Genomic DNA, 20,089 nt, shown 5'->3' with positions numbered 1-20,089 from the left:
AGAGCACCACCAACCTGTTCTGTCCCTGGGACACTTCCCCACCAGGCTCCAGCCTTGGGCCTCATCCCCAAGAAAAGTGAAGTGACGTTGCCCCCCCAACCCTAAGGAAAACCATTCACTGGGCAGCTCCAGGGATGTACAAGGAAAGAAAGGACAGGAGAGAAGGGGCAGGGGGTGGGAGGCTTCGGGGGGCCTGCCGCCTCACAGCAGGCCTGACTCTCCTCCCGCGGAGCCTGGTGGCGTGTTGACCTCTAGGCTGAGGAGCACCGTCTCTGCATATGAAACCAGCTCCTGGGAAGAGACAACCAGCAGACACTGTTGCTGTGGACACTCTGGGGGCCTAGCAGTAGGTATTTTTGTGATGATCTGCTTTTCAGTGGAGAGGTCTGAAAGTCTCCACCCTTTAGGTTTGGGGCATTTGGGCAGAGTCAGAGACATGGACTCACTACTAGGGAAGGAGTCATCAAAAACCACATATACAGATTTGAGTCTGTGCTACACAAAATCTCTCATTCTGAGCCACTGGATTCAGTGCCCCTGGGATCTGGCTGAGGAGCAGGTGGGAGCCCTGGCTTGTGTGTCCCTGCTGATACTCACCAGGCTGGAGGTAAAGCGCTCCTTGATCTCCTGGACCAGAGGCTGGATCCCATTGGACACCAGCTCAGGCAGGATCTCCTCTGTGGGCAGAGCAGAGGGTCCTTAGGTCAGGGCACAGCCAACCTGATACCCCCAACCCCGGCTGGGGCACTTTGAGGAAGCCAGTGTGACAAGGCTGGGCCCATCCGGCTCAGGCTCGGTGTGCCCCACGCTCTGTCTCGGGGCTCAGGAGCGGGTGGGCGCGGTGCCTGGCGCCTAGTGAATTCTCTTGACAGGATGTTGCAGTTTGGTTAGAGCTGGGAGGGGTGGTGGGGAGAGGGGGTTCTCACTGTAGGAAGCCAGGTGGGCCAGCAGCATGCACACATTCTCTACCACCTCGGGGTCATCCTTGTGGAGCTCATAGGTCTCCTTGATGAGGTTGAGGCCGCTACTGCCCTCTGCTGCTACCACGTGCAGGGCTGCCAGCTCTGGAAGGAAGTGGGGTGACGGTGGTAGCGAGTTTTCAGGGTCATTGAGAAAACCCAACACGCTTAGGATAGCAGGGACCTCAGCCACTGGCAGGGGAGGCCACAGTTCCTGTCCCCTAGGGACATCTGAGGCCGGCATGTCCCCACCTCCCTCTCCCAGCAAAAGGCTCCTGCCAGAGGGGTGGTCCCAGCCCATGGGCACAAGAAATGCTGGGACGCATTGCAGAGAGTGCCTAGAGAGTGGGTGCCAGGGGAGCCCCAAAGCTGCACGTACACCCTGTTAGGGTTAGACCAACTCCTGAGGGCTGGAAGCCTGGGGATCTGATGCTCAAGTGGGACGACTTGAGTGTCCCAGCCAATAGGGGGCAAAGCCCATTCTTTCTCAGACTGGTCCCAGGCTTGACCACCCCACCTCCATTGCTAAGCCAGGTTCCTTTTGCCCTCAGGACCTCAGTAGCTGATACACACCTGCATTGGTAGGACCTCAGGCTGGGGAATGGGTCTGGAGCCCTGGGTGTCTAACCAGGAAGGAAGACCCTGCCCGAGTTCCTTGGAACCTCCCTCCCAAGAGTCAGGGTGGCTGTGCTCCCTTCCTAGGGCCCAGACAGCTTCAGGTTGAGAAGTGGACAGAGGCCTGGCTGGCCCTTGGCCCCCAGCCTGGCCTAGCCCACCCTGCACACCTGTCCTGGACCTTGGGGGGACTGAAGCACCCTTCACACACTAGCTGGCAACCCTGCCCAGTGCCCAGGCCCCAAATGTCTCTGAGGGGCTGTGGTGCCATGAAGCAGTCACAGTGCCAGGCACTGTGCACCGAGTAACCAGCTGTTCTGTTAAGGAGGTGGGACCTGTCTCTTGGGGTGTTTGATAAGCTAAGCTTACAGGATTACCTGCGCAGACCAAATATATATTCATGAACAGGGAAAGACTATCAGAGCATTAAGAAAAAAGTATATGACGGGTCTCCATGGCAACTTCTGGATGAAGGGACTACAGATTTCTTTTTCTTGGTTTTTCACATGTGTGTTTGCTTTGGGGTTGGTTGGACATGCTTTGTCAAGCTCTGCCCCAAGCTCCTAGTGGTACCCCGTCCACAACCAGGCTCACCCGACATCTTTGCGAGTCTGGCCAGTCCCCGGTAGGCGTTGTTTACCAATGGGACTCTGTCCTGGCACAGCTGGATGCTTTGCAGGAACAGTGCCACCACGTCTTCAAACTGGTGCTCCTCTATGCAACCTGCAGGGGGCCTCGTTTAGGCGTCACGGCCTTGTGGGTGGGCCCCGCTTCTCAGCCCAGCTGCTCACCTAGCAGGGACAGCAGCCAGAAGACTGCACAGCCTGCTTCCGCCATCTCCACGTCCTTGGGGTAGGTGGCCAGCATCTTGGCAACAAGGGCTGGGGCTTTCTCCAAAGGGGTCTTGTCCACAATGATAGCTGGAACCAGGACAGGAGAGAGGAGGGGACACCTAGCTGCCAAGTGCCTGCTGTATACATGGCCCCACACCCCTCCTTCTCCCACCAAGAACAAGAGTCAAAGTTGGTGGGGGAGGGGAAAGACTACTGGGCCGAAGAGTCTTGGAGAACTGTCCCCACGGGGTGTGGGCAGCACTCTCTGGTTTCCTAGGCTCTTGGTGGCTGGAGCTCCCTTTCCCAGGGGAAATGCTCAGCTGGCTGCTGGGGAGACGGGGCCTGGAGGGGAGGATGCAGCACAGCCTGGGAGGGATGCTAATGCCCAGCTGCCTTCAGAGACCAGGGGCTGCCCAGGCCACCCCAGGATGGGTGGCAGTAGAGGGACCCCCAGGGCAGGAGACCCTGCTCCACTAGTTGCAGCCCACCCTCCAGCCCTCCTCCCCTCCTTGCTGTTCGTCTGCTTCCAGGCTCGCAGAAGAGCCTTTTGTGGGCCCTGGTCCTGAAGCATGGAAGGGGCAGCCGTGGAGGCCCTGAAGTCTCAGGGGTGATGAGGGAATGGCGAGGACAGCAGCCCCAGGCAGGAGAGCAGGAGGAGGGCCCCTCACCATCCACCAGCAGGGCCCAGAGCAGGCTCAGGCCATTGATGCACATGTCCCTATTCGTGGGGAAGGTGCTCAGGTGCTCCAGGATATGCTCAAACAGCCCAGCCTTCTGCAGCTTCTCTGAGGCTGATTCTGTGGGCGAGCCCTGCAATTAGGCTCATGGAGAACCCCCTCCTCCAGGAAGCCTTCCCTGTGCATCACCTCCCTCTGTTGTCCTTGCTCACAGCAGGCCCGTGCAGCCTGTGTGTCTGGTGTCCACTCTGGGCTCATACCCAGTGTGGGGCCCCAAAGCCAAACAATGTGGTCCGTCCCTGGGGTCACCAGTCCCAGTATTGCCCATTCCTCCATGGGGCTGGGGCCACACACAGCAGGCCTGGGCCCCCTGCCTGATGGCTCTCATTTATACCTGCTGCTCTAACATGCCAGTTCATTGTGCCCCTGCTTAGCTCCCAGAGTGGGCTCCTGTCAGGTGTGGGGAGGACCAGAGTGCTGGTGTCTCCCTGGCCACAGGCCTCCAGGTGAGTGTCCCTGGGCCCGAGGAGCTGGGTGGGAGCAATGTAAGGGGTGTACGACCCACTGCCTGCCAGGCCAGTGGCCTCAGGAGCCCCAGTGCTCTGAGAAGTGGAGATGAACAAGGCGGGAGATGGCAGTGTGAAGCCCACACTGGTCCCTGGCACCTGGTTGATGTCTGCACATTTGTGGAGAACAATTGACTGTCACATGGAAGCTTTCCATCAAAAGAAAAAAAAGAGCAAGCATGTGGAACAGACCCACCAAAGGCAGTGCACCTGTGCCATCTGGGGAGCAGGCACAGTCCCCCCACTGTGCCCTAGCCCTGGCTGAGTGGGGATGGCCAGGCGCACCCACCCTGGCTGGAGATGATGGTGAGCAGGCTGTAGACCATGACAAGGAGCGGCTCTGAATTGGGGTGGCTCTGCGTGATGCTCAGAAGGACGGAGATGACGGAGCTGTTGCTCAGCACCTCGGCTGCCGGGTCCTGTGCCAGTGCTGCTGGGGCCAAGGGAAGGTTACCTCGCAAACTTGGGGATCATGGGGCAGGTAACCTGTAGGTGTGCTCCCTCCCTGGTGGGGGGGGCAGGGCCCCCACTTGGCACAGAGGAAGCCAAGGTCAGCCTTGTTCTGGAGCAGGTCCCTGGAAGGGCTTGCTGTGTGACAGGGTGAAGGACAGAAGGGGCAGGCATCTACCCAGCCCACACAGTTGGTGAGTAAGTGGCACTATGCAGCTGGGTTGGGAACAGTATGCAGGGTCAACACGCAGCTCAGCACCCACCTTGACCCAGGCTGCGCAGCAGCAGGGAGCAGGCATACAGCTGTATGTCGAGGATCCTCTCGTGCTGCTTCATGATGGCGACCAGCACCTCCACCACCTCCATGGGCCACGGCAGGCCTGCCAGGGCGGGGTACCAAGGTGAGCCTTGGCCTAGGGAGTGGGGTGGGCAGGAAGGGACAGACCAGGCCAGGGAATCTGACAGTGCCGGGCATCTCCAGGGCATCGCACACGGGCCCCCCCAGACGGATGAGTAGGTGAGGAAAGAACATGCTCGATGAGCACTCACTATATGTCTGCCATGGGCATCTTCCAGCAGCTCTCTCAGGTGGAGCTTCCCATCACTCCCTTACAGGTGAACAAGCAGGGTCAGGAAGATTAAAGTACTTGCTCTGAACCCAGCCGGTCTGCCTCAAGCCCGTGGCCCTAACTGCCCTGAGTGTGGGCATCTGTGGGTCTCGCGGACCTTCCTCACCACTGCCCAGGGGAGGGGGTGGCAGGTGGCTGAGGTCCTGTCTCCTTCCCCACTGCTGCTTCGTTTGCCTCCCTTGGTCTCTGGACCCTGGAAGAGTGGGGAGCGCAAGCCGTCCATCACAGGCTTGCAGTGAGAACAGCCAGAACAAGGACACTGGCACCGGCAGGCCCAGCTCAGCTAACCCGTCCCCAAACGAGGCTGGCTGGGGCGGGCATGGTGGCTCTGGGGCACAATCTCCCAGCCTAGCTCCAGGAGGGGTCAAGGATGAAAAAGGGGGAAAGGCGAATGGCCAGTGTGGGCCTCTGCCATCTCCGATGCCCCAGCCACAGGAGTAGACCCTCCGTGGAAGGACAGATGGACAGATGGGTAGATAGATGGGGAGGATGGATGGATGGATGGGTAAATAGAATATTCAGGCTGGTGAGGCAAGTTGAATGGAGAGATTTTATGAAACCCTATTTTGGCAAAATTTAAAAGATAGTTTTCCTTGTTGGACAGTATGGGGAAGACAGCGTGTCCTGCACTCTTGATATGATAGGTGGGTAAGTTGGTCAGCAATCTGTGGTATCTGTGAAACTATGAAATGCTCACACCCTGAGCATCTAGGCACACATCCTATGCTCCGGGGTGGTCAGTTCAGTACCATTTATAATCCTGGACAACTGGCAATGACTCAGCCATCGATAGAAATGGTGGGAGACGTGGGATCCTTACTCAGAATCCGTGAAAACCATGTGAAGTCTGGGGGCCCGTGTGCGATGCCCTGGAGACTCCCAAACAAATGGTACCGAGCCACCCCATCCCCCCTTTGCTGGGTAAAAGGGGTGACGTGAATTCCAGGTTGCCCATTCAAGCAGGTGGGGACATAAGGCTCAAAGGTGTAGGAGAGGTTGGTGTGAAGGGCCATCCCGCAGGGTGTGCCCTGGAGCAGCTGGGGAAAGTGGGCGCACGGGGTCTCTACCTAGCTGATTCTCAGGCATTCTTAGGAGCCTCTTCATGGCTCTGAGCTGGACTTCAGGTCTGTTGGAGAAGCTCTGCATCACCTCTGCAGGAGACGGGACAGCATGGGAGGAGCCCCGGCTGGCTCAGGGACCCTCCTGAGGGCTGGGCACCTGGCGCATATCTGCACGCACCACACTGCTCACACATCTATGTGACAGGGAGTGAGTGGGGCTCTTACCACCCCCACTTTGCAGGCCTAGCAGCCGGTCCAGAGTCAAACCCAAGCCCATCTTGGGGCCTCACTCAAGGCTCAAGATGGCCAGAGCTCTCCCCTAAGCCCAGGTTCTTTCTGCTGCTCCTCTTGAGCCTCCCTGCAGGGCCTTTGGCCTTTGACTTATAACGACTCCAGCCCCCAAAACAAGCTGCAGTGTCCAGCTGTGCACATTGGAGATCCCTTCCTCGTCCCACTTAGAACCCCTGCTCCACTCATGTCTGGGCACCGTGCACCTCAGACCATCCCACAAATGGGCCCTATGGTGCTCCTTCCTCCACATGAGCAAATGATTCATTCAAGGCCACTCATTCATGGGTGATGAGCTTCCACTGGCCTAGCTGCCTGCCTGCCTCCAAAGCCCTGGCTAGGAGACCCAGCGAAACAGAAGCTAGAGCCTTGTGAGCATCCCCTCCCCAGATGTGGGGGCGGAGGTGGCAGATGCGGGGAGGGTCCCCTGTCATAGGTGGCCAGTCAGGGAGCCACAGACAGGAGGGGCGAGCAAGGAGCTGGTCTCGGGCCTGAAGGTGGCCTCTAGACCCACCCCAAGACCCAAGACCTGGGGAGTGGCGGTTGTGTGGTCATGGTGCTGGGAGCTGTGAGGAGCCCCCCGGCAGGGGCACTCGGTGGAGACATGGGGCTGTGTGGTGAACGAGTAGGGTGCCAGGTCACTGGCAGCACCCTCAGTGGAGTTCGGAAGCCTTCTGACCCCCTGGCCATATGTCAGGAGCAGTCCAGGGGCCTGGGTTTGGGGCACAAGCACTGCCCCCCGGAGCTGAGACCCTCCCCCTTTGGATCTCCGCCATTACCTAAAATGCTGGCGATGTTGCTGTCCAGCAGCAGGTCAGTGATGAAGGCGGGCACCACCTGCCGGTGCAGGGTCACAGCTATGCTGGAAGACTGGAAGTTGCTGATCACGAAGGTGATGTGGATCACCTCCCTGGAGAGGAGGGGACACGCTGCTGGGCTCTGCTGGGCCCCTGCCCCCTCGCAGGCAGGCTGACCAATGCAGGCCCATCACCCTCCTGTTTGGGCCCCCACCAGGCAGCCCTTCTCCCACCATTGCCAGCACGCCCAGCTGGCACCCCAGCAGCCCCACCTCCAGGAGGGGCCCTGGGCTTGCTCCCCAGGGCGGGGGTGGGGTGATGTTGGGCAGGGCTGAGGCGCCTGCACTTCCGCCCGTGTGTGCCCCTTCCTCCCTAAAATATATTGAAAAATCAGATTGTACAACTCTATTAGCATAAAGGTGAATCCAACCCAGGCTGGATTCACGGTCGTATGTTCCTTCTTTGCTTCTCATTTTAGGATAACATACAATTAGAACATCTTTCTGGCCCTCAGGGCCGTGTCTCCGTACCTGACGGAGAGCCATCGGTTCTGTTGGCTCCAGGGCTCAAAGGTGTGCGTGCCAGGTCACCCGCAGCTGCAGTTCGGGATACCCATGCTTGGAAAAGCCGGCAGTCCACGGATGAACTGTGTTTGTGGCGTTAAAATGCCAGGTGGCAGGTACTCCGCCGGAGAGATGGCCAGAGAGAACCGCTGGCCCCTGAGCTCACCTGATTGTTATTCGATCTGAGGGGTTGATCTGCAGCATCAAAGGCAAAAGTGACCCGAAGGTTTTCGCATCGGGGATCTTCTTCTCCTCCATGGTCTTCAGGACGCCCTGCAGGCCGTCCGGGTGGCTCCTGATGGACTTCCGTAGAAGCAGGCCCTCTGCTCTCTGCACAGACACAACACTGCCCCGTTGGCCCAACCCAATGGTGCCCCAGGGTGAGCCAGCAAGACGGCCAGAGGCAGGAGGCTGGGGCCAGGAGGCTGCACAGCCTCCTGGGGTCCCTGGGTAACAATAAACAGCCCCTGTGCAGTCAGGCCCACCGAGGTGCAATTTCCCGTGGCCTGCCTCCTGCCGGGGCCGCTGTGCACCTCAACTCACTTTCTCACCCATAAGGAGGTAGGGAGAGCACAGGGACAGACCCCCCCCCCACCCGTGAGGGCTAGCCCTGGGGCCTAAATGTTTCAACCATGGTCGTCATCACCATGCCAAGGGTGAGTGTGGGTGCCCCAGCAGTGGGGACAGGGGATGGGGTCCACACAGCAGCTGGGACAGGGCACAGGGGGTTGTCCACACAGCAGCTGGATGGGGCAGGGGGGGTCCGCACAGCAGCTGGATAGGGCAGGAGGTCTGCACAGCAGCTGGATGCGGTGGGGGGGTCTGCACAGCAGCTGGATGGAGCGGGGGTGGGGTGGGGTGGTCCTCACAGCCCCTTGGAGGCATAGAGCAAGGCAGGAGGATGCAGGTGGGGAGACTGAGCCCCTTTGAGGCAAAGTAGGCAGGGCTGGCTTTTGGGGATGTGGGGTGTGGAGTCCGGGTGCATGGGGGACAGAAGGCAGCTCACATCTATGAAGGAGCAGCTGGCCATGTCAAGAATGATGCAGCCTAGGGACCAGATATCAGCTTTCTGGCTGAAGGAGAAGTCAAGGGCTTCGGGGGCCATCCAGGACTTCTGGAAAGGGTCTGTAGGCAGAAGGTGTCGGATGGGTGAGCCCGTGCCCCTGGGGGGAGCGAGTGGCTCAGCAAGCGAGGGGAAGTAGGGAGCTGCTATCTATGGAGTCAAAGGAAGAGGACCAGGTCTTCAGCCAGTGAGGCTGGCCCGGGCGGGCACGCACTCTTCAATGGGCCCAGGAGGGCGCAGACGCGGTCCAGAGAGGCATGTGCCAGGGAGGCTGGAACCTCTACCCTCTTCAAACACCTTGCTCCTCCAAAGGCCAGAACCCAGAGGCAAGATGCCAGCTGCCCCATCCTAGTCCCTAAACCTGAACCCCAGACAATGAGCCACAAGGGCGGGGCCATCAGTGTTGGTGCCTGACAGACCTCAGGCAGCCCCCTCTCTCTGGACCTTCCTTCCCCAGCCAAATAGTACGGGGTGGATTCTAGGGACCCCTGTCCCCCGCACACATCTAGGAGGTCTGCCCACATACCCATCCACCCACCCATCCGTCCGTGCATCCATCCATCTACCCACCCATCCGTCCACCTGTCTGTCCATGCATCCATCCATCCACCCACCCATCTGTCCATGCATCTATCCATCTACCCACCCGTCCATCCACCTGTCTGTCCATCTGTGCATTCATCCATCCACCCACCCATCTGTCCACCTGTCTGTCCATCTGTGCATCCATCCATCCACCTGTCTGTCTGTCCATGCATCCATCCATCCATTTATTCTGTGCATGTGGGACTCTGAAATTCTCAAGACAGTTACTCTCTGCTTTCTGACAGCTGGTATGGCTTCAAGCCCAGCTCCCTTTGCCCCATGTCTACCATCTCCTTGGTGACCTTTAGGACTCAGTAAGGTAATCTGGCTCTTACCAATGCCTGGCACCCACTAGCCCCCATCTCCTTCTCAGGCCGTTCTTCTCCTTCCATATGAAGATTAACATTTTCTGGGTGTCTCTTGAGCCCAACTTGCACCTGGCCTGGGGTACTTCTGCTCAGTTATAACCTGGGAAAGGGCTTCCCTTTGGAGCCCACATAAGCCCATGGGGGTCTGTGGGGGCCTCCTGAGCAAGTGGAGGTTTGACATTGCCTTGTTCCAGCTTGGGTCACTGCCTCTGGGCTCTAGGAGTGACTGACGCCACCCGGGTGACCCCCCCGTTCCCTAGCCACTGCTGTCCAGCAGCCTGGGAGGACCCCTGGCCACCTTCCTCCGCGCGGATGTTCCATTTGGCTTTGTCTGTCATCATTGTGTTGGAGCTCAGGTCCTGTAATTTGCAGTGGTTGCTGCTGACAAGGACTATGTTGGAGGGCTTAAGATTCCTGAAACCAAAAGGCAGGACTTTGGTCTGGGGGCCAGCACCCCTCAATCCTCACACTCTATGCCCCACCCCATCCAGCCCTGCTCCTCTCTCAACAACGCCCCCTTTGCAGCCCACTTTTTAAATAGTGTTTCCTACAGAAATAAAATATACTCGGTTATTTTAAGTGGCAAGACAATAAGCCAACTACAAATAGGAAGACACCCAATCCTGCAGCTTCTCCATTAACATCTCCTTCATTCCCTTCCACCTCTTGGGGGTGCATTTGTGTTGGGACCAGGTTCCCAACCATTTTGTAAGTTCACTGACATTTTTTTTTAATACTTTCTTTTTATTTATTTATATGATAGTCACACACAGAGAGAGAAGCAGAGACACAGGCAGAGGGAGAAGCAGGCTCCATGCACCGGGAGCCCGACGTGGGATTCGATCCCGGGTCTCCAGGACCGCGCCCTGGGCCAAAGGCAGGCGCTAAACCACGGCGCCACCCAGGGATCCCATGTTCACTGACATTAACACTAAGTTGGAAGCGTTGTCTTCACCCGGATGGTCCACGTGGTTCTCTGTCCTCCTGCAGGTCTGATACTCATCCAAACCAAAGCCACTCCCAGTGCCTTTGGACTATGGATGCCAGAGCGCGACTGAAGCCGGGCTGCAGATGGGTCTAAAGCTCAGAATGGAGGCCACAGCACGCAGCCTAATCTCTTCCTCCGAGTGCTGTTATCTGGCTGCTTTCCCTGCACTTTAGAACCCACCTGCCCGGGTCAGTGTACACTGGACGGAGCTGGTGAATCACTGCAGGTGACGTGGAGGGGGTGGCATGCTCTTCAAGCCTGGGAGGTGCTCTGCGAAGGTGCTGCATTGACCCCAGCCACACCTCTCTCCCCCGGCCCTGCCCGGGGGGTACTGACAACCAAGGGGACTCCAGTGCCCTCTGTCCCAAAGCAGCCTGCTCACCCCACCCCCAGTCACCTGTGGACGATGTCTAACTGGTGCAGGTATTCCAGAGCGTCCAACACCTGGCCCAACATGTTCTGCATCCACTGCAGAAAAAGTGAGAGATGCCAGGATGCGAGGGGTCTCCCAGCAGCAGGACAGCGACCCCTCAAAGCAGCCTGCAAGGTCACAGCACATTCTCTCCTCACTTCTTAAAACAGGCCTACAGCTACAGAAAAGCTCAGAGCCAGTGCAAGACATTTGTACTTCAGGTTCCCTTCAGGCTAAAGTGTACGCAGCTCTCCAGGCAGTACAGTCATCTCAGCCAGGGCAATGCCCCAGTTTCCAGACCCCACACTCCTGGTCTCCATGCTAGAGACACCCCAGCCTGTGCCCCACCCCTTGGGGCCAATGGGTCTTGTGGGTGTCAGAGATAATCGAAGCCTTTATTGCTGACTCTGGGCTTGCCTCTCTAGGTAATAGGAATGAGAAGAGCTCTGACAAAGAACGTTCTGGAAACACTTTGTGTCAGACATGAGATCCATCTAGTTTCCAGCACAGTGATTATCAAACCATGTTCCTAGGAACCTAGATTCCACCTAGGCATGTCAGAGAGGGGCTGAGTGAACAGGACCCCAGGCTTCTTCCCACTCCACCTTCCACCAGTCCTCCCACGCCCCTGATTACAGTAGCTTTGCCTTCCTTACTGGGTTTCTGAGAACACTTTGTGCTTGTAAGGGTTCTACCACTAACAAAGTTTGAAACCCACTAAGGGGAGAGCCTACCCTGAGGTCCGCGCTGGGAGGGGAGCTGCGTGCCCCTCAGAAGCCCTCAGGGGGGCAAGGTGGTGCACAGAGACCCACCCCCACCCCAGCAGAGGGGTGCTAAGAGCAAAAGCAGGTAGATCATAGGCCTAGTGTGAAAGCAGAAATGACCAAGGTCAAAAGACAACAAGAAAATATCTTCATGACCTTGGGGTAGAACAGGCTCTCACATGAGGTCAAAGGCGCTGTCAAATAAAGAAGCATTGCTAAGCTGACTTTGTTATAATTAAGAAGTTCTTTTCATCAAGATATGGTTTAAAAAATGAACTGTCAAACCACAGTCTGGGAGAAGGCAGTCTGGATGCCCGCATCCATAATATGTGAACAAAACCTATAGACCAGTGAGAAAAGACAACACCAACGTTTAAATGCACACAAGACTCGAACAGACACAAAATCCAAATGGCTAAAAAGCACCATTAAATGGTGAATTTAATTCAAATGAAAGGGGCGCCTGCGTGGCTTACTTGGTTAACCATCTGCCTTCAGCTCAGGTCATGATCCTGGGGTCCTGGGACCCAGCCCGGAATCAGGCTCCCTGCTTCTCTGTCTCCCTCTGCTACTCCCCCTGCTTGTGCTTTCTCACTTGCACTCTTTCTCACGCGCACTCTTTCTCAAATAAATAAAAATTTTAAAGAGTACCTCAATTTAAAATGCAATTTTTAATTAAAATGAGAAAGACTGAAGTGTTGGCCAGGAAATAGGAACTGGAATGCTTACAAATTGTGCTGGGAGTAACCCCAAGTGAACCAAATGGTCCTGGAAATTGGAATATCTATTAAAGCTACACATACACCTGCTCTATGACCCAGCAACTGCACACCTAGGGATGCATCCAGAAAGGACGTGCACACCCAGCAGTGTTCATGGCAACCCTGTTCATGAGTCCCCCGAAACAGGCTGCACGCTCACAGCACTAGGCTGTGCACAGACTAGGGGCACGTAGCCCCGGCAGGGATGACTTCCTAATACACTCGTGCACGAAATCCGACACAAATGATGACATGTGTGTGAGTCCAGTGCTGGGAACTTCAGGGCAGGTAGAAGGACCTTTGGAGGCAGAAACCCAACTTCAGACATGGACAGGGACCTCTGGAGTGTTCTGCATCTTGATCTGCAGGAGGTTATGTGAGTGTATGCCCAGGTACAGTGCACCAAGCAGTGCACTTAAGTCTTGCGCACTTTATACTATGCACACACCTCCACAGGTAAATATAAGAAAAAATAAAGCCAAACTCCAGTAGCGTCTACCTTGCCCTCTGCTCCCCTGGCCCCCGAGTGATCCTGGGACATACAAGACCTAGGTGGTCCCCAGGCCTGGTGTCCTAGAGAGCCTGTCTTACCTCAGAGTCAATGATTGTCCTTGTCTCCCTCTTCTTCTGGATAATCTCCTGGAAGTTTCCATCGTTATAGTCCATCACCAGGCAGAGGAACAGAGAGGAGATCTGGTGGGGACATGAAGCCTTAGCCGGATGCCGCGGTCCTGGCCCCCAGAAGCCCAGGTTACCTGCTCCAGGGCCTCCCTCCACTGGGCCACCCTCTGTGGTGGTTCTGGAAGCACTGCCAGCGGTGAGGTAGGAGTGCCCCTCAAGAGCGGCTCCTGAGGTGCTCAGCCTCTGGCTCATCTGTCCTCTCCTCTGCCTCCACCCCAGCTCCGTCTACACTAAGCCCCTCAGATGTTTCTGAGAGCAGCCTGGACCTCCGGGGCTTCTGGCCACCATGCCTGGGACCCCGTCGCTTCCCAGGGTAACTATTCATTCTTCAGGGCTCAGCGTTGTTCCGTCTCCTCCCCCAGAGGCGCTGGCCCCGGATGGAATTCCAGGAGACCAGGTCAGGGGCCTCAACTCAGGGCTCGCAGCGGACCCTGTTGCTTCTTCCAAAGTTAAATGTCTTCTTGGCTTTTCTGTGCCTCCTTGAGAGTGTTTTGAGTGTTGCTCAAAAAATACCCAGGGTGCACAAAGAGATGGCCCCTCCCTACAGCATTCCTTAGGGTCCAGCTGAAGAGAGAGAACGTGTACGAGGGGACCCTCCACTCCTGCTCAAACCCTTGGCTGTGCACCTCAGACAAGGATGCTAATGTAGAGCTCCCATGAAGGGTCAACACTGGCCAAGAAGCCCTGCTGCCTCTCTTCACCTCTAGGCTGCCTGCACTGCCCCAGCTAGACCTCCCCCTGCATCTCAGGCCCGTTTGGAATAATTTGCTGCATTCTGGATCCCTGTAAAGACAAGTCATACAGCCTATGGGGTGAAGCATAGGGCATGGGGGCTTTACAACATCCTGGTTTGAATCCCACCACTTAGCTGTATTTGTTTGTTTTGTTATTTTTCCCCACTCAGCTGTCACTGGCTGTGTGGTCTTAGAGAGCTCCTTAACCTCTCTGAGCCCCAGGGAAATGAGGATAGTACTTCCAACCCTGCAGATCTCCCGCAGGTCTGAGGATAACCATGCAGCTTAATAAGCTACAGGAGCTGCAGAAGAAGTTGGGGGTCCAGTGACCCAGGACAATTTGATGGCACGTAAGGGGAAAAAGCGGGGACTGGCTTCCTAAGGGCTGCTCCTTCTACAAAAGTCAAAAGCTCCACCTTCAGAGGGCAGACTAGACTCCCTGAGCCTCGGGCTGCAGAATGAGCTCAGAGGCTAAATGCACAGGGCACTGGCATCAGGCTGCCAGGCCTCTCCTCCTGGCTGGGCCAAGGGCTGGGTGGGTAACCAGGACGGACATCTTTCTCTTAGCTTCTATTTCTTCTTTAAAGTCGTACACCAACCCCCCTAGGCTGAGACTACTGGAGGCTCATGTGAGATGACCCCCAGAGAGCCCCCGGGGGCCCCAGGAAGTGCTGAGTCAGGGGCAGCCACATTTAGAGTCACGGTCACAACTGCTCAGGGGGTTAACAGCGCTGGGGTGCCCTCTGCTCAGCTCGCTTGGTCCTGGGGGCACTGGATGCCAGCCGAGCCCAAAGGCATGGGCTCTGACCCACCTTACTGTTCCACATGATGAACAGCTCCTGGTATATGGAGATGTGGGCGTGCCGGAGCTTCAGCAGTGGCATCAGCTGTGGGGAGAAAGCAGAGGAAGTAGAAGATGTTCCAGAAACACTGCTTCTCAGCTAGTGCTTCTAGGTCAGGCCTCCCAGCCCAAACACAAGCTCCTGTTCGAACAGGGCTATGGGGTAAGCATGAGGAGGGCGTGCAGCCTTGTGCTTCAGAGCCAGACAGTCTGGTGGGGGGCCCATCTCTCCAGCCTGTGCCAGCTGTGTTGTGTGACTGAGCAGAGGCTTCTCAACCTCTCTGAGCCTCTAGCCTCATCTGAAAATGGCAGTGACTGTGGTATCTGCCTCACAGGGGAGTCGAGAAGGCTAATGGGAGCTGGTGCAGGCAAAGTGCCCGACAGAGGAAAGAAATCATGGTCAGGAGCATCTGGAGAAGGTGCCCTTGTGCCCAGCTGGCTTCCTGGGTGTGCACACTTGAGGCCCCAGGCCCCGCTCCTGGTTGGAGGTGCTTGGAGGACGCACACAGTCGGGCTGCAGCAATGGCTGCAGAGGCCACCGGGAGCCAGGGGCACAGTCACTGCTGGGGGCAGGCTGGCTGCGAGAGCCCGTCGCCTCGCAGGCTGGGAAAGGGAACAGGGAGGCACACAGCCGTGATAAGTGGGGAGAGTCTCCCACTGTCTCTCCACTTTGTCAGGATGCAGACTGGGTCCCTCCCCGTACAGCAGTCACACTGTGGACCGGACAGCCATTTGGGCAAAGCTCAGGAGCCGGGGATTCTGGGAAGAAGGCAAACAAGTAACCATTAAATAGGAGGGTCATGTTTGCTTCCCGGGAGATTTGAAGGAAGCAAAGAAAAACTACTCCAAGCCTTTGTCCAGCAAATCCAAGTGCACGCAGCTGGCATTGCTGTTACTATAAAGCAGGATGTTCTTGTTGGTTCTGACTGGCAGATTGAAGGAATATAAAAGAATGTACATTTTCTTTGGTAGACAATTCTGTACTTCCCAAATTTTCTGCTGTGACTAATATTTTTATAATTGAAGGAACAATATTTTAAAAGATGGCTTGTGGTAGATTAGCCTGGGGACCCAGCCAGCATTGGAACTTTATCATCTCTGAGAACCTGTATCCTAAGCTGTCTGCACCTTGATTTATAAATGAATGTTTTGGGCACAGACTCCTTTTGTGACCTGGGGGATTCTGGCTTCATAGAATAGGGCAAGAACTGGTTCTGACCCTCCATGCCTCCACCAAGGCTTCTATCCAGTCATCCCACAGGAGAGGATGGGACCATCTCTGTGTGTTCTGCATCATGTCCTTTAGAGAGAAACTACCCAGTGAATTACCTCCTCCAGGGCCTTGTTGGCATGATGCTCATCAATACATTCCACCTGTAGGGGTGCAAGAGCACTAACTCAGTGAACATGTAGTCTGCCCATCACCACCACCACCACCATCATCACCATCATCACCATCCCCACAATCACCATTATCAACATCACCATCAATATCACCACTATCTCCATCAGCATCATCACCTTCACCACCATCACCACCAATCATCATCACCTTCATCATCATCACCTTCACCACCATCACTACCAATCACCACCACCTTCATCATCACCACCAATCATCATCACCTTCACCACCATCATTACCAATCACCATCACCTTCATCATCACCACCAATCATCATCACCTTCACCACCATCACAATCACCACCACCATCATCACCATCACCACCACCATCATTCACAGGGATGCCAGGCTTCTACCACATGGCACCAGATGAGGCCATGCTTTGGGCAATGAGAAAATCTTTGGTCCTGTTGCAAGGATAAGTTTGGGATAGCAAACTGTAAACTCTGAGCAATCATTAGAGGATCCATTCTCAGACCATCTTGAAAGCAGGAAAGAAAAAAATGTGTTGCCCCTAGAGCCAAACAGCTCTGCTCTGGTTGGCAAAGAATTAACCTCACCACTTCATTCCTTACCCCAGTTGGGAACACTGTCCCTGTCCCTGAATGTGGGGCAGTGAGGGAATGTGAGAGAGAAAGGGTGGTGGGTGGGAAGGGGAGCATCAAGCATCCAGTCTCTGACATATTTGGTGGCATAGACTGCAGGTGCATCTTAGCACCACATCTACTACCAGACCCTCCCCCAGAGCTTTTGCTCATAAGACTTCCAAACAATGAACTCTTGTAGTTGAGGGTGATCGTAGATGAAAATGCAGAGGTGGTGGCTCATTCCCAGATCCTCACAGACCCCAGACACAGCAGCACTGCGGGTCTGTCTTCCCTTCCTCCTGTTCCAGGACTCATGCTTATAGGTGAATCTAGCCAAAACATACTGAAAGCCCTCAGAATGTCACATCTTTTGACCTACAGGCCCAACCCCTAGGAATTTATCCCAAAGGATATAATGGATCCTCAAAAATTTTGCTTATCAGAGTTGTTTATAAAGAGTGAAAAATCAAGAACAGGCTAAGTGCTTATCATACACAAGGGGATGGTTGGGTCAGTGGCAGCATATGGAGCGGATGGGGTCACACAGCCACCAGGGCCAATAAAGGAGGAAGCTGTGTCAGTGGCATGAAATAGTGTTTGCCATATGCTAAGTGGGAAAAGGTACATTATCAACCTCTGTGGTGTTCTTGTCAAAACAAAGTTTATAAATGCTTAGGGAAAAGACTAGAAGGAGACACAAATCCCTATCTGTAGCCAATCCCCATCTTTATTTAATTAATTTATTTTTTAATAAGAAAGACTGACTGGCTTTTTAAAAAGCTCCTTGATTGCCCAGAAGGCAGTGGGCTCCTGCCCCACTGGCCCATGACACAATGGGGCCGGCCCCATGGAGTGGGAGGAAGGTAAGGACTCTGGGCCCGGCCTCCTGGGGTAGAGGCTGCTGAGTGGCTCCACAGGCAAGAGGCCTGGCTGCACAGAAGCGACCCCAGCAGCTGATGCCAACAAGGCTCTTCCATGTGCACAGCCACCCCCAATCCCATGGTCTACCAGCCAGCGCCGGGTACCACAAGGGGATACCAAGGACTCTTTTATGGCAGTTCTCTTCTCCCACTCACTCTGTTCATCTGGACCACCCTGACTCGGATGCACAAAGGGCTGTCCCCCTGCAGGTCCGTACCCCACCCTGCCATGCCAGTCCTGCCCTTAGCCTCCAGTGACCTTGGGCAAGTCCCTGCCCACCCCTCCTCCACCCTGGTCATGGCTCCCCTTTGGTAAAATGGTGGCCCCGCTGAGGTAGCCTGAGTTCAAATCCTCTTGGGAGTTGTGTGACATTGGCTAGCCTGCAGCCTCCAAAGTCTCCCTATCCCAGCTTTGCAGGGCTGGTGGGAGATTAATATGAGCCTGGCACGAAGCACCTGCTGAATAAACCATAGGGATAGTTGCTGTTGTCATTGAAGGACAAATGAGCATTCCTTCTCCAACAAGGTGAGAGAGTCAGATGTGCCAGGAAGCCTGAGGAGCCTCATGCCACCCCCATGTCTACCCTTGACTGGATTTGCCTCGGTGACTGCTGGTGGAGAGGAACCGGTTGTCACGTCAGGAAACCTTTCCCTAACATGCGGATGATGCGTGTATGTTTGGGGGGACCACCCACACAGGAGCCACCTCTTACCTGCTTTATCACGTGCTTTACTTTGCTTTTTGTTTCCTCTACCACCAGGTTCACCCCCAAGGCCCCAGGACTCAGCCGGCCCAAAATCTACCAGCAAGAGAAAGAGCAGCTTTCAGGAAACGCACAGGCTATTGACTTTTCAAAGTATGCTTAGCCCCGACACCTTTTCTGGCCCCAATTTCTCCTGCAGGCCGGGAGAACAAGCATCTCCACCACATTTTTCAGAGCAGGAAATGCCCAGAAGGTTGAGGAACCCAAGCCCATCTCTCGGGTGCCAATTCTGAACCTCTTTCCACCCTACACCCTTCTCCAATCTGCAGCAGGGACCAGTGGGCACCCAAGAGCCAGCACCTCCCTGGGGCAGAGCTTTATTCACTCAATTCCCCTATTCCCCCAGCTTCCAGCACCCACCTCCAAACTGAGCATCCAAACAAACAACTAAATGGTCTATAATTGGTGCATAGTCACAGCCATGAGTGCCCTGGCACTGGGCCAAGCACTTTACAGCCACCGCCTGTGAGCAGCACTATTGCTATCGCCTTTGTTCACACCGAGAAAACTGAGGCACACCGGGACCGAGGTCCTTGTGTCTGAGGCTATAGTGCTAATAAGTTAGATGGCCTGGATTGGACTGTAACTCTGGGGTCTGACTCCAGAGCCTGTGCTTTGGACCAAACCCCCAGAGAGACAGCTGCCATGTCAGAACTCTGTGCAGAGAGCCCATGGGCCATGGGGTGGGGTGGCTGCTGGGATTACTTCTGTGGGAGGATGGAGGAAGCCTGGCAAGATACAGGGGAGTGGACACAGGAGATGGAACCCTGAGTCTAGCGGCTCTCAGAGCCGGGCAAGCCTTGGATTCTGCAGTCCGAATCCTGCTTAGGGAATTTTGGGGACCACGTCCTGAGCAGCGTAAGCCAGTCTGAGAATGCACATACCTTGGCCCTCTTAAGCGGTGGGCTAAACAGTAAAACACACTTGTATCTGAGATAGGGTCTGTCGTTATTTTTTCCTGAAAAGGTCACTTTGCCTTTAAAATTCACTGGGCCCCAGAAACTTGTCTCCTTTACCACCAGCTGACTCCTGGGAGTCCTCCCACACAAATGGAGTGCTCACAAAGTGAGAAGAAAACCAATCTACAGATTGTTTTCAAATTAATGACATTTTTAAAGACTGAATCCTATAACACTTAATAAAGTTGACATTATGTATAGAAGCAGTTAAACATTCATTCATTTTTATTTTGCAGCTTTCCTTTTGTTTTATGAATTTTTCAAGTCTCATACATTTTCACAGGCCCTGGAAAAGGCTAAAGTCCTCCTACCCAGGACTACTGATGGGCTGTATTAGGAGTATGGGGGCTCCTGATACTGAATTTGGACGCTTTACGGTGTCCTGTGGACCCATGAGTGGGAGAGGGGGAGCTCTTTTCCACCAGCTATTCAGACAGACGGGGATGGCCAGTCCTTCATTTCATCCATCATTCTAGAGAGGGGAGAACAGGCTCAGAGACCAAAGGGCAGCCAGGAGGTCACCTCCGAAGGTAGCCGAGGTCACCCTACGCGCTGATGGCTGACCCTGGCCCTCTCCAGGGGCTGTGACCGGTAAACCAGTAGGCGGGCGGGGAGGTGGGAGGGGGTGTGTGTCCTGGTCCCCGGGAGGCTGTGGGGCTGTGACCCGGCTGTGACCCGGCTGTGACCGGTAAACCAGTCGGGGGCGGGGAGGTGGCGGGGTCCAGGTCCCTGGCTCGCACCAAACTGGCGCGTACTCGTCGCCCCTGCCCCCCCGCCAGGGAACAACTTGGCACCTGGTACTTCTCCATAGCGGCTGC

General features: G+C 55.5%; 1 protein-coding gene across 1 annotated transcript; it reads right to left on the bottom strand.

The window, feature by feature from the left end:
• Nucleotides 1-164: 164 nt before the first annotated feature.
• Nucleotides 165-20,080, bottom strand: STKLD1 (serine/threonine kinase like domain containing 1). The gene is given in 19 exon segments (XM_055334036.1): nt 165-591; nt 593-677; nt 927-1,064; nt 2,169-2,297; nt 2,366-2,494; nt 3,076-3,204; nt 3,940-4,080; nt 4,364-4,480; nt 5,797-5,880; nt 6,858-6,988; nt 7,605-7,768; nt 8,445-8,563; nt 9,753-9,868; nt 10,840-10,910; nt 12,971-13,072; nt 14,607-14,681; nt 15,965-16,009; nt 18,262-18,348; nt 20,066-20,080. Coding segments are annotated over 19 exon segments (1,959 nt in total). The 3' UTR covers nt 165-509.
• Between the last annotated feature and the right edge of the window lie 9 nt (nt 20,081-20,089).

Source organism: Nyctereutes procyonoides, unplaced genomic scaffold (genome assembly GCF_905146905.1).
Source record: "Nyctereutes procyonoides isolate TBG_1078 unplaced genomic scaffold, NYPRO_anot_genome, whole genome shotgun sequence".
Lineage (NCBI taxonomy): Eukaryota > Metazoa > Chordata > Mammalia > Carnivora > Canidae > Nyctereutes > Nyctereutes procyonoides.
The sequence above is the reverse complement of the archived record's forward strand: the minus strand, read 5'-3'. Positions and strand labels throughout refer to the sequence as shown.